The following is a 15,407-nucleotide window of genomic DNA, read 5'->3' as shown; positions in this document are numbered from 1 at the left end:
TCCTAGTGAAGATTCATTTTTAGATTGTATTGTTATGCTCAGTCAATACTTTCACTTACTATTTAATTTTTTGTGTAAAGTGGAACAGCTGCAACAAATGAAACCAGCAGAATGTATCCAGAATATTTTATATGTTAAATAAAAATTTAAAGGTGAAAACTAAATTGCTAGTACACTTCTTGAAAAGGTCAGCAGACTCTATGGCATCCTTGAGAAAAATAGTACAGAGTAGCACTTGAAACCTTGAAAATATTGTATTCTGTCCCTTTCTATATGCTTTTGTCTCCATTTATGTGGTAAGAATTATGATAACTTTCACTTAAATCATCCTGAAAAAAAAAATAATCCAAGACTTCAGGAGGCTTCCATAAATTTGGAATGCTCACCTTACAAAGTTTTGTACTAATGATGAAGGAAACTTGCCAGCCTTGCAAGGCAATGGGGATTTTAGCAAACTAAACTCAGAGTGGATGAAACCTTCACTTAAATGTATTCCTCCACTGATCGTTTTAAGGTATTTAACCGATCCATTTCTTTTGTGTGTTGCAGTACCCCTGAAAACTGATTCCAGTCTGGAAAGCTACCCTGGAGTGGCATGGGTCCAGTCAGAAAGGTTTTGCTGCCACTGAAGAGAGAACAAAACATTTGAATATATGCGAAGAATCTCAAACAAAACCTGTTGCTTTCTGTCACATGAACTGGACTTACATCTTCCAGAAGGCTGGGTTGGTTGTTGCTGAGACTGAATTTCCTTCTCATTTATTACAGTGGTTACCAACAATATTGCTTAGGCAACTGTAGGTTGACATTCAAAGGTATGACCTCAATTTCAGCACAACTTAGTGCCCCCAATATCAGCCGTTTGGCTGTTTATGAAAAAATGTTTCACTGTTGACTCTGCTGTGCACTTTGGTTCATTTTTGTGTGCTTTTTCTGTGGTGTTTGAATGTAGTTAAAATAAAGGCAATGATATATGTGGTACTTACAATGGCTTCTGCAGAGAGATAAATTCCAATAATTAGTCAAAATGAAATATAAATTTACAAATTGCAAAAGTAGTTAGACATTCCATTGTACTCATAACTGCACATTCAATTCAGTGCATACTAATGCTCAATTAACATTATAAAAAATCAAGGTTAAAATATAATTAATGTAACTAAAGCTTAGTTATAATTAAACTAATTATACTGATATACAGTGTAACAACAGCTTTCTCAGCCATTATATTGATGCAAATTTATTCTGCCTTTCAAGTAAAGCTATTCGAATTACATTTTAAATTATTTATCAAGCTGAATATCATAACTATCAAGAGTCCAAGTTGTAGCTCTATAGAAATATTTTATTTTCCCCTCTTTGGAAAGCAGTTCTTTGGTCCTATGACTTTGTAATCCAACAGCTGAGATGACTGACTTTCAAATCAAATAGTATGGGGGGTTGCTGCCATGGAGGATCTCTATGCAGAAGAGAGAAATTCATGGTATATAAATTAATTATATAAGGAACACTGCCAAATGCTTTAGGACACTTATGAACAAGATTAGGTTCACGGCAACTACTTCTTCTTCTATGCACCCCCATTACAACATCGAGTATGAACTTAAAATTGAATATGTTCAGCAAACTACAGTGGAGAAAACTGCAAAATAGCTTGAGTCAAAAAAGGCAAACAAAACACTAAACACTAGTCGCGTTATTTTACACTGATCTTGACATGACACTTAAAAGGATTTTGACACATTCTCTTCCCAGCTGTCTTTAGCCCTTTTCAGTTGAGGGAGGCTTTACAACAGTTATTGCAGGAGGCTTGGGTACAAACTTGCAAAGGGGAAGAAAACTAACAGTGGCCAATATACACTTAAAGAGTGGAACAGATATGCAGTATCTGCTGATGTATTAGTCCAGAAGTGATTCAAAGACTAGGAGGGCTCACTTTGATGGGGTTCACTGTGTTCTCCTTTCTTTTACTACTTTGGTAAGTGTCAGCTTTTCAGAGTACATATATAATACAGATACTATTTCTTCAAGCTATTTGACAAAAACAGTAGCTATGAAAATGCTTATGGATATCCACAATAGCTTTCAAATAGCCAGCTCCTGGTGACAATCTGGTCATAGCAGTAAAGCTAAGGATATATTACTCTGACTCCATTTGCACCCTTAAAGAGGAGCACATACACTACAGAGAACACAAAAGAAGTGCCATGCAGTCAATCAACTGTCATATTTGTTTAAGCTTGACAACTCCTTTGCCTAGACATTGCTCAAAAGTCAGTCTCCTGATGTCTTATAGTACCATTCTTGATAAATAAAGGCAAGTAAATTTTATTAAAAGATTTTCTTTTTCCCTTTTTTGCTTTTAATATTTCTGACCTTCACTAGAGGGACTGCTGATACTTCAGTGTCAATATTTCACTTCCACATTTTCCTTTGCCACTTTTTAAACCACTTTGAGGGGTTGCAAATATCCCTAACATAGAGACATTTTCTCTATATGATATTATTTTTATGTTTCATCTGGACAGATATGTCACTGATAATGGCAATGTTAATAAGGTACATAAAATAATAAAAAAGGCAAAATCCCCTATGAATAGCATTTTGCTTCTATCTTCACAAGACTGTCTGTGGTTAGTGATAAATTCCTATTATTTCTTTTACTAAGAGTATCTTTATGAGGTCACAGTTACAACCAGAATGGGATTGCAAAGGTTAGATGTTGCCTGAAAGACTTTTCTCCACAAGAATATTAATTTTTTTAAAAAAGTAGTTCCTTGGTAGACTGCTTAGCTTGTATACTATAAATGTGCATTCCCCACGTAAATGCTAAGATACATCAAAGTTAGGAACATACTCTGCTTAAAATATCTACTTGATTTGTAATGTATCAAAAAGAAAAAGTTTAAAGACATCAGAAGCCTTCCCTTCCCCAAAAGAATGTCCCCATCAAAGAGAATGCCAAGAAACTTTCATGTGCAGAAGAGATGAAGCTGGAAAGCTAGATCTAGTATTTAATACAAATTTCTTCTTAATAACACCCAGTCTTACAAATCTGAGAGATAGCTTTAACACATTTTATTAAGCTTTTGTTACAATACCAAAAAAAAAAAAAAAGTTTTCTCAGGAATAAGCTCATTTTTTGTGGCTCTAAACTTTCAACAAACAATTCAGAGGCCAACAAATCTTTTGGAAGTACTTGAAGGTATTGTGAATCTAATTTTCTGCCTTTTTAAAAAGGCAGCTCTAGACCCGAAGTACATTTTACAATTTTCTTTGAGAGTCTAGCTGGATTTCCCTGAACACGACTTGATCATCATTGTATGAGGAGCACACCTCTCTCTACACAACCCCAGACACTTCCAAGATATTTTAGGCTGAAGGTCCAAAAATTCTGCTTTGCAATTCAACATGCACTTTTGGAAAGCTGATCTGCCATTTCTGGTCCCCTGTCCAAAGGTGCAAGCAAATGCTGTCCTGTTAAATTCAGGTCTGATTTCAGTGCGTCTGTCTCAATGAGACACTTCTGACTTTTTCATATATTCTGTGAAACTATTACAATAATAATCAGGATTATTTTTTTTTTAATATTTTATATTTTTATATCCAGGAACTTTCAAGAACAGTTTATTCAATGAAATAGATCCTGTTATGAATTAAGGATTTTTAACCCACCTAAAACCCCTTGGGCACCTGATACACAAACCAGACAGGGCTATGTTCTCCAACTATTTACATTTTTGTGTTTATTGACATACATAATTATATATCAGTAGCAAATCAATCCTTAGAGAGGAAAGATGAAAGTTGCAGTTGTCTTCCTGATGTGAAATGCACATATTCGTTACAGAACATATTGCATAGCATAGCAAGTTAAAAGAATAGAAATATTTCCATCATAGTGACGTTTCTTGGTTTTGCCTCAAATACTGATTTAAGTGTTGCAGCCAACGATAGGGGACTCAAGCACACTCATTTCACTTTTAATAATTGTTCCCAGAAGTTGCAACTAACGAAGATGTAATTAACAGTTTAAAGACACCTGAAACTAGAAAATACTCAGGACACTCGCACATATATCAACTGTTACACAAAATATTTTACATTTCTTTCTTTTTTTCCTCCTGTTTGAGAATTTGGTATTTGTACTTATAAGCAGGATAAACATGACTGCTGCTCAGGAAATAAAATAGTTATACCTGAAACTGAAGTAAGGAACATCAAATCTTATCACAAGCATCTTTGTGTCTTCTCACTAGACTACAGAAAATGGCAATTTAACTGATTCAGAGATCATAATCTTTTTTGTTGTTGTTAAGATTATAAATCAATTCTATTCAGAAAAAAAATATATATTCTGCTTTGCATAAGAATTTTTAGCAGTAGTTCAAGTGTTGTGGAAGGGTTCTTCAGACCTGCTGTGGTTAGAATCCTATCTATGCAAGAGTCAACAGTTTTGTCCACTACTAATTTACAGTAGCACAACAACACAGTGCATCTTGATTTGCTTTGTATCAGTTGACAAAATATGAAGCAAGCAACAAAATCAGGAATGACACAAATCTCTACTCCCAGCCTCAAACTTGTTTGTTTCCCCGGGGCTAGCTATTGTGTAACTGCAGCTCCTGCTTGAGGTTGCCACCTTTATAATATTAGAATAAGTGAGTGATAAGTTTTGAAAACACAGAAATGCTTTACTTTCACTTATAGACTTCTGTCTTCAACCATGCAAGAAACATCAGAATGCCTAAGGTGACGTCCAGGTCAGGGTAATGATTGTCAATGACAGTTTGAAACCTTAAATATGACCATCTCCTGTAGGTTCTTCTCTAGTCTTCTAAATGTGTCAAATTTCATTACCTATATATAGTAAATAACATTACATTTTAAATGAATGGAGTAAATGAAAGTATCATACAAGGTGGGTAGCAGGCATAATCAAATATTATGTAATTATGTAGCATGAATTATCAGGTATTACTGCCTATTTGAAACTATTATTAAATGCCAGAAGCATAAAGATGACCTCAAAAGAATTATCTCTTTCACAAAAATAAATTGCAACATTCTAGTAAAAGGAATACATTGATATATTGTTTTATGATTTTTTGAAGAATTACCTTTAGGGGTTCTGATAAAATAATGTATTTAATAAACATAGTGTAACTGCCAAGATACCTGACAATGAATTATATTCTTATAACTTTATATTTGCTTTCAAGTAGGTATTAAAATATAGAAATTGCCACACCAAATCAAATCATTTGCCCTTATACAGATCTGATGTCACATTGTATAGAGAAATCCATATGAAATTCATGAAGGCATAGGAAGGACCAAAGGCAAGTCCCAGGAAAAGCTATACATGTCATTCCTTCCTCCTGATTAATAATTATTTGACGGTGATTTGGGGAGTTCTTTGTTATTAAGCCCTTTTTACCTGAATCTACTGAAAAAAAAAATGTTGTTATGAAAGACATTTTAAAAACAAAACAATAACAACAACAAAATCAATTACATAGAACCATGTTTAGTAGTGGTGATGGTGTCCACTTTTTCTCTTCTTTTAAGGGTAAACTTTTAAGAAAACATAATTTTGCTATAACTGAAACTACTTGCATTATGAAATTATATCTATTTATCATTATTTTCATTAAGTGAGCAAATACTGACATATGAAAGCATTTAAATTATAAAACAAAGATATGTATCTTCACATTTTGGAAATTTCAAAATGTTTCATTTTAAAGTCTTCTGAATTAAACCCTTCACCCCTCATTCTCCAATTTTGAAATGGACATAATTTTAAAAACAAACAAATAAACAAACAAGGTTTAAAATTGTTAACCAGCCCACAATACATTCATACACATACACACATTTTACTTTGCTTTTACTCAAAAATAATTTTACTTTCCCTCCAATGTTGCTGGTAAAACCTGTACATATTGGTTACACCTAAACCAAAAAGGCCATTATTCACTTATCACTCCATCAAAGTTATCCTCAATACCACAAACACTATATCTCTTTTCTTCATTACACAACATGTTGATCAAGTAATTAATTAATGACTCTGAAGGACCCAAGTGTCAACATTTTAAAATTATCCACTTTAAGCACCAGTCATCATCCTCAGCCTGGAAACCTTTTGGTGCAGCACTAGCATGGGAGATTTATGTCCCACTAGCATGCGAGATTTACATCCATGCATCTGTACATACGGTATATTAAGATTTTTGTTACAACTGAGGCTTCCTGTAGCCTACTCTTTTGCTACCAGACAACTTCTTCAAATTCTCGATTAACAGAGCTCTCAGACTTCAAAATGTTGTCATAATCCCTGATGTTCCTGACAAGGGCTTAACAGCAATGATGCAATATGGATTTAAAAGGGATCAAACCAGGTCCCTACACTACAATATAAAGGACTGAAGACTGCTAGTTTTTGATCATTGGCATTATCAATTAGCACTATTCTGATCAAACCCTGTGTTATTTACCCTGCAGGAGTCCGGATAACAGCACGCCCTGCAGATGGGATGATGTCTCCAGTCAGCATCTTAAATGTTGTGCTTTTCCCAGCTCCATTTGTTCCCAGGAGTCCAAAACACTAAGATAAAAAAAAGAAACAACCAAACCAAAAGAAATAAAGCAAACAAACAAAAAGAAAAAATAAGGAGCAAAGGTGAAAAATTGTTATCAATCTGCTATGCTGAAGGAAATATGTAATATTAATTCTTCAACAGTTTCTCCCATTTTCATATTTCTTATCATGTCTGTAAGATACTGTATACGGCTATTCAGTATGTGCAATTCCCTTTCCAACAGAAAATAAGTTTTCAATAAAATAAAATAATTTGATTACCTCCTACATTCTTAAAAATGACTTATTTAGCCTTCCACTTAAAACCCTGTCCTATAATTTAATGCATGTTATTTGATCAATTAGTTATTACTATCAAATAGTATTAAATAATAATTATTATCATTATTAATTTTAATATACTTGTATATATAATTATATGTATTAAATATATATAACTATATTTGATATAGTTATGTATAGTTATAATAAATAATTTAAAACATTAACAATTGATTATATAATGATTATTGTTATTAATTATTCTAATTATTATTGGTTGTTATTATTATCAATTATTAATAGTTGATCATTATTATAATGATCAATTAGTTATTAGTTATTAAGTGCTAAATTTGAGCTTGGAGGTTTCACATCCAAATTGAGCCAGAAAGAAATATAGTCAATATTTTTTAATTAATATTTCTTAGTTTCTCCTAAGCTGCTTCATCTTGTGCAAGTAAACTAACAGTGAACATCCAAGACACTGACTCAGTTAATTCAGAGTCCAACTGTGATGAATACTTGCTCAAGCTAGGACAGTATTTGTATTAAGTTTACAAATAGCACTTCATAACTTTCAAAATACTTGTTTCATGAACTTTCTTATTGATAAATAGGTTTTAACCAGCAACATCCTCCAGGTTACTCCAGTTACCCAACAACTGACCTGTAACTGTCTGTATCTTACTGGACCTGTGCTGCCAAGTACATTTCTCATATTTGTTTTTACTAATGCATATTTGTAGTTTGCTAACGTCAACCAAGAAAAAAAAAAAAAAGTCTTATCCTAACCAGTATTTTAAATGAAAATTTGCACTTCCCAAAAGGATCTAAATCTTGAAAAACTAAATGCTGTTCTGAAATCTTTAGGATTACCATCATTCAGTGTGAGTTTTCAGTTTATTAAAATAGCATATTGGTATATTATATACTATATTAAAATACACTGGAATGATTTCAGTATGAGAAATACAATGTTGCCTTGGAGACAAATTCAGAATCCTATTCACATTTTGCAATTGTGCTACATATTCTTTGCTTTCTCTTTGGCATTGAATTGCTCTGCTACCTCCTGGCACTTCATGTTAGCCAATGAAACAGTAATTCGCTGAAGATAAACAAGATGAAAAAATTAAGACTCCGATACAGTGTTAAACCAAAGAAATAAGTGAACTGTTGCTTCTTAAAGACCACCACATCTTCTACTTCTATCCAGTTACCGATTTTCAGAAATTACTACAACTGAAATTGTTCTCCTATCTACAAATCTTTGATTGCAGGTCTGAACAACTGCAGGAATCAAGTGGGGTTTGGGGGGAGGAGGGGGATTTTTTTTTTTTTTTTTTTTTTTTTTGGGTGGGGGAGGGAGGGGAAATATTTGGTTGGTTGGTTTGATTTTGTTTTGTTTCGATTTTCCTGAAGGAAGAAAAAAGTCCTCTTTACCTCTCCCCGTGGTATTCCCAAACTTATGTTTTCCACAGCTATGTTCTTCTTACTGAAACCTCCATAACACTTCCTGAGGTTGTACAGAAGAAGGATGTCATTACCAGTTCTTTCACCAAAAAGTCGCTGTCGCTCCATCTCTACATCAATATCTTCTGAAGGGCTGACTATGCTATTAACTGAACACTGACCCCTAAAATAGAAGATAACGAATCCCACATAACAAATTGAACATTGATGTACTCTGGATTACTCGTTTTATTTACCTGGAATCCCTTAAAGCTTGGTGATCACCCTTCAGCAGAATCCAAGGGAAAAAGAAAGCATTTGTGCTTTTTTTCTGCAGTTTACAATAATATAGTAATATTGGTGGTAGGGGGGTGGTTGGACTAGATAATCTTGTCCAAAAGACAACCTTTTGGACCTTTTCCAACCTTTATGATTCTGTGATTCTGTGATTTATTTCTCCTTCCTAAAAATGCAATTGCACTCTACTGCTCATATGAAACAGCAACAGAGACATTTCAACTGAGAATGAGCTCTACATTGAAACATTATTTAAGTAAGAAACAAGAATGATGAAATGGGGAAATCCTTCATTCAAAATTGAAGCATGGAACCACAAAATCATCCAGTTCAAATAACTCTGAAGCAAACAAAACAAAACACCTAAGTGGGCAGGATTCCATTTTCTTTCTTTAAAAATTAGTTAACTGTTTACTATGGCAGAATACAAATGGTAATGCACACACCTTGGTTTCTGGAGGAGATCCCAATGGAAAAAAAGACGTAAAAGAAGAAGAACTGTTCCCTGCAGGGCCATTTCCAAAAAAATCCAGCCCAGGAAATTCATCTCAAATGGGCTCACATATGAATCTATTCCAAAGTTGTTGGTCAGGTCAAACTTGATCTGGTTGTATGAAAGTTCTATTAAACCTTGGCCTAAGCAGAATTGTGGGAAAATTATAAATGTCCATTTGAGGATATTGTAGATGTACTGAAAACTCTTAAAATCCATGAAGAAAGAAAAAAAAGAAAGGAAGAAAGAAATAAAGAAAGAAAATTAGTTTTCTCCAACAAAACATTAAGCATACTTACTAAGCTGGACACACCTTTCAAATCTCACTCAAGGAAAACTGATTTTGGCAGAGCACATCATGAACTATTTTGGGACAGGGATCATCTCTTATCGTGTTTTAGAGTGCCTACACCCACAGAGTCCTAGTTTTCTGAGGTTCACAGACAGTGACAGAACAGACACATGGCTGTGGTCACTGCACTTTCTTAAAATTTTAATATTTGAATGCTATTAATTCTAAATCACCAACTTAACCCTAGTCGAATTTTGGAGGCATCAAATCTGCCTCCAAATTTGTGTGATGTGTAATCCACATTTGTTTTCAAACATCAAGTTTTTGACCTGCTACATGCATATGTAGCGAAATACACATATTCTGGTTTTCTTTCCATCAGGTTGCTTAATTACCATTAAGAATAATGAAAATTACATACATGGACTGAGAATGCATATTACTATTCATACAGCGCATTACTGATCCTAGAAATAAGCGGATTATCTCTTATGTCAATATTATTCAAACACATTTTACAATGCATATAGTCTATTCAATGGACCAGAACAGCTCCCATTATGTGCAAATTACAACTTAATGGTCTGGAAAATGTCAAGATTTCAATTAACACTATTTTTCCATTATTTCAGTGCAAGTTTTTTTTTTTTCTTCTTGTTCTTCTTATAAACAAGTTAAAATTCAAGACAGTAACAAGCAATATGGTATATAGTGGGACAGAAATATCAGGAAGGTTTAAAATACCATTTTTTTTTTTCTGCTAGAAATTATCTCGTCTGTGCATAGGTATGCATATGCAATATGCATACACACATACATATGTGTGTATACATCTCATGAGTAATATGAAACTAAGGTTTCATACTGACCTGTACTTTGGAAATTATAGCTAACAAACGAGGTAAGAGAGTCACCAGCATGGTACAAAGGCCAAACACAAAGTTTAAGGAGATGTAAGAAATAAAAGCAACATCTGAACTTGAGAAGAATCGGGATACAAGATACATCCACGGTAAAGTTGCATATCTGAAAGTTAAAAAAAAAAAAAAAAAAAAAAAAAAAAAAACCAAAACAAACAAGTTAAGCAACTCTTCTGACCAACTGAAAAAGAGGTCAAATTTGGGATAAATTTTCTTCATCTAATTACTTTATGATTCTGTAGAAGTACCCATTTCTACTGTCATGTAATAGGCAGATATGAACCATTTTTGCATGTATTAACTGCATGGTATTACTTTCACTGTTCCAGAGTTCACAAGCTCCATGGCAAAATCACGCATCTTTTAACAAATGTTTTATATGGGGATAGAATTAAAAACAGACTTTCATAGAAGGAAAAGAGAACACAAATAGAAAGAAAAGAAAGACAGGAGAGAGAGGGGGAAGATGTAAAATAAAATGAAAGGGGAGAAAAAGGGGTAGAAAATAGTAATATAACATTACAGTATGATGATGTTATGGCTTGGCTTATTTGATCTAGCAAAAGTTGGTCTTGTTTTTTTTCTCCTATGATGGGATGTCCTGGTCTTACAGAAAGTCCTTTCTTTTCCTGTATTCTCTCATAAGCAGGCACATTTTGCTATTTAAACATGTCTCATAAAGTATGCAATCTCCTTCACACAGATAGCAACTGTTATTTGGTTAAGGAAGAAAATTCTTCAGAATGCTTATCCTGTAACTATCCATTTTCAGCATTTCTCACATCACCTGGGACTGCACATAAGGCAAAGCAACAGCACAGATGAACCATTAGTTTGATTAAGCCCAGGGTTCAATATATATTTATATAGAGAAATCAATGCTCAGTTTAATTAGTTATTTTATCTTTCTGTAACTTTTATTTATTTATTTTATGTGAAACTTAAGCACGATGGTTATAAGGGAGGACTTTTCTATCTCATTGCACTATTTGGAGACAAATCTTCAACCAGTTCAGTACTCCACATTGGACAGCCTTCTCCCTGGATATATAAATTGCTGGAGCTGTATAAGATTACAGAATTACTGAAAATTGGTAGACCTGTAAAAAAGACAGCCACTTCTTGCCTTCTTTTTGCTACTCTGCACATCTAAGCACTGAAATTCTGACCTGACAGTTATTATTCCCTCCTTTCTGGAAGATAACATACAATCAATTTCTATCAGCAAATGATTGTTATACAGACTATTTTTGAGACATTTCCAGTGCCTTTTTTTTTTTTTTCTTTTATTGCCCTGAGTGAGCAAGCAAGCTAATCCATCACCACCATCACTTCCACGTGGAACTTTCAAACTCATGTTTCAGCCTGTTTTCTTACTATCTTTTGTTGAATTGTAATCACTTCCAAAGAGAGAAAATCATGCATCCAACAGCAGGTGCAAAGCAAGTCTAAAGATTTCTGTTTGTTTTCTACGAGTCATAATTCCACAGTAGCATTTCCAATCACATACCCAAAGAGTACCAGCAGGAGAACAGTGGCTGCCAAATTCTTTCGGCAAGTGAAGGCTGAAAGCTGGAAGGCAATAACAACACCAACACAGAGGGTGACTGGAACCATGTAAAACAGCTAGAAACACAAGGAAAAAAAAAAAAAAAAAAAAAAAAAAAAGCACTTAGCAGGCGACTGTCTCTTAGTAACATTCTTAATTAGCATAGAAGGGCTCTACAAATGTACAAATGAACTTTTTCATATTTGCAATATAATTACTCTGTGAATTAGGAAGAATTAGGCAGAAGAATTCTGAGATTTCAGAACTGGCTGTGAAGCTACCCCTCTTAAACATATACACATGAAACTTACCCTGACAAAATAAAATCCGGCTATAGAGTATTCCCCTTAATTCTCTTTCTATTCACCTTTCTGATACATCCATTTAACAAGCTAACTCTCCCAGATAATGAGTCCTTATGGGACCATTGCTCCAAAATATCCAACTGTATTGTGAATACAGTTTCTTGGATCCAAAAAGAGCAGTTTCACTGATTTATGCTTCAGTTACAGGATACTAGTAAAGACACAATTTTGAAAGAGACGTTAATGAAGGACTTTGTGTGCTGATGAAGCAAATGACAGTTTTTTAATAGGAACAGGCATGACATTTACAAGAGTTACAGCCATTAGGCAACAGGGAAAGCAATTTCTATTTAGTCTCTTGATATAATGGTAACAAAATACTTCTTAGTGTGGGGATGCGATTAGTACAGGGGATTCATATCCAAACAGTGAAGAGAGAGGGGCTCTGCTCACATTGAGCGATAGCAAGATGTGAAAATCTGCGCCTGGTTCTATTCCCAGCATCTGCCTGCTCTGTGCATTGAAGCTGAGCTCACTAGGGCAGTGACTGCCTCCACTTCCATGCTATATAAGATTTATAAACTTTATTCTAATATAGCTGAGATTCTGAGATGAAACTGCAATAAAGGCAACAAATGATTGCAATTAAGGTCTAGCTGAATACTCAGTGTAGCACAGTATACATACTGTAAAAGTAAACATTCATACTGAAGGACAATGCAAACCTGTCTATGCTTAAACCAGAAGGCATCATTTCCTTGCCAATGGGAAGATAACATTTTTTAATGGAAAGGCAATTGAGCAAAACATAGACTGGTGTAATGTTCTCATTTTGTTCACAGTGTACCTTATGGCACCATCAATGCCATACATAAATATCATACAACACCACTCCATAGATTTGGGCTTCAGTTTATTCTGGAGCTGTTTAACAAACATTGTATAGAAGTCACAAAGCATCTGAGTCCTAAAATATTTCAACAAATGAATATATTCAACTTGTTTTCTAGAAATAAATAACTTTTAACATTAAATTCTATTTAAATAATCTTACTTGAAAGCATAGCATGTTATAAAAGTCAGGCACAAATAAATAATCTTAATTGCCCCTCTATTGAAACAAGCTGAATCTAAACAAAATATCTCTATTTGTCATGAAATTTTCTTAGCACTTACATATTTTGTATTTGTTGAACATTGCAATGAATATTATTCATGTGCATAAATACACAAAAAACAGCCTGATTCTTATGACAGTAGTTTTATAAATCAAATACTTCTGCAAGTCTAATAAAGATTATGCTTCCAATAAGACAGGACATGGCCTGTAGTGCTTAAAATGTGTAAAGGTAGTTCAAATTTGATAGTTCATATATTCATGCATTCAGTGTCCTTAGATGATCTGCAGCACAATTAGCATTTAAAGTAGTGTCTGTTCTTTCCCAGATCATGATTGATCATGCAGTACGATGCTGAATTTGTGAGAAGATTTTGAAAGGAAGAGATTGGCAGAAAATAACAAAGAGCTGACTTCACTGCACAAGGAGAAACTGAATGATGAAGGACCGAGTTTTTAACCAAACCCTTTCATCTGACATGGCAGAAGAGGGAATGCAAAGATTGACTGGCCAGGTAAATAACTTTTGGATAAATGTGCTCTTACTTCAAGCTTGCTCAAGTGTGAAAATCCTGATTTCAAGCACGGATGGATGAAGCTCTCGTGTTTCAGATTTAGAATAACTTGAATGAGAATAGAATGTTCCAAAAAATCTCTGTTCTTGACCAGGCTAATTCATGTTTGCATTGTCTATGCCAGAATCCAGACCTTCCTTCCATTACCCAGTGGGTTAAAAATAGTGCAGAACATTTCTTTCCCTCCTCTGGAGTGATGAACATATGCATTACTTTTGGATAATCCAGGATTCCAATTTTTCACTGTTGCCTCTGAAACAAATCTCCCAAGCCAAAACACCTTCTTCACAAATTCCTTTTAAAAACAGTTACTAAATGATCAACGTGGAGCATGAGTTCTCTAAAAGGAGGAATTCTATGCCTTTCCCACAATTAGATGCCCTAATTCCAACTCTGAAGTTCCCTCCAGACACTCAGCTAATACTATAGCAAGCTTCATTACAGGTGAATTATGAAAACACCTTTCAGGAGGGGACAAACACACATGAATGTGTGTGTTTATATATATACATATAAATGGAGAGATTATGCCTTTTTTTTTTTTTTGTGAGACACCTTTAGAGAAGATTTTTGGAGAAAATTTGGAGAATCTAGACTTAAAGAGAAATTGAAGGACTTATATTATAACTGATGAAAAGTGAGTGACTGAGGACTATCATTGCATTGAGAAAATTGATTCTATTTCACCACCTTATCTTACTTTCCTCAACAGATGTCAACTTCTCAGACTTGATGAAAGTAAGCAAAAAAAACTACTTTGTTTAACTATGTTGGCATAAATCAGGTCTCAGTGGCATTCCTGTCTTTATATTTGGTTAGAAGGGTAAGCTTCAGGGAAAAATAATAATTTCCTTAGTATTTTTGAAAGACAAAATTTTCAGATTTGCCTATTTGTTAATGAACTGCATGCTAACAATACTGTTTGTAATGCTAAGAATGACAGAAATTACTTTGCTGGAGAAAAACAAACTTGCAGGACAGAGACTTTGTCCATTTCTGATGTAGGTCATTCTGTGAAAGTGAAATCATGAAAGAGATTTTCTACTGTCTATCTTGCCAGAAATAGATACTAGCAGGGAGTACTTCTCAGTTTATCCACCAAAAAACAACCTAATTATGCCTTTAAAGTAGCTGACTAGTATCTTCAGGCTTCTCCCATAATATGAAAGCTTTTGCCAGTGGCAACTCAAAGCACTGAAAGCACAGTAACTCTTGCCATGAACAGCTGTGTGGAAGATCCTCTCTGTCTAGGCTGATTAGCCAGTTTCCTTTTATTTGTGAAATACTGTAGGTGCCTAAAGCTAGCATATACTTTACCTTCTTACAATTCAGCTTTGAAAAATGGAAAACGCAGTGCCTGTTTTATAGAATTTTATCTCACAGTACTAAAGTAGGAATGGAGCCACAATATTTGTTAACACAACAGACAAAATTTGTTGCTCTATACAACTCAAATCTTATTCACATGTTTTGTGATCACATCTTTTGCTCATTTATAGCAAACTAGTTAAAAATTTTCACATGCTGCCCCACAGGATA

General features: G+C 34.1%; 1 protein-coding gene across 1 annotated transcript in view; it reads right to left on the bottom strand.

Annotated features, from left to right (window-relative positions):
* The window catches only part of ABCA13 (ATP binding cassette subfamily A member 13), a 196,835-nt gene that overhangs the window by 35,260 nt on the left and 146,168 nt on the right, over nt 1–15,407 (bottom strand). Inside the window, 5 exon segments of the mRNA XM_032181104.1 lie at nt 6,504–6,613; nt 8,312–8,504; nt 9,064–9,317; nt 10,272–10,428; nt 11,833–11,948. Of these exon segments, the coding sequence (XP_032036995.1) occupies nt 6,504–6,613; nt 8,312–8,504; nt 9,064–9,317; nt 10,272–10,428; nt 11,833–11,948 (830 nt within the window).

This window comes from Aythya fuligula, chromosome 2 (genome assembly GCF_009819795.1).
Source record: "Aythya fuligula isolate bAytFul2 chromosome 2, bAytFul2.pri, whole genome shotgun sequence".
In the NCBI taxonomy this organism is placed as follows: Eukaryota; Metazoa; Chordata; class Aves; order Anseriformes; family Anatidae; genus Aythya; species Aythya fuligula.
This window is presented reverse-complemented; position numbering and strand designations above follow the sequence as displayed.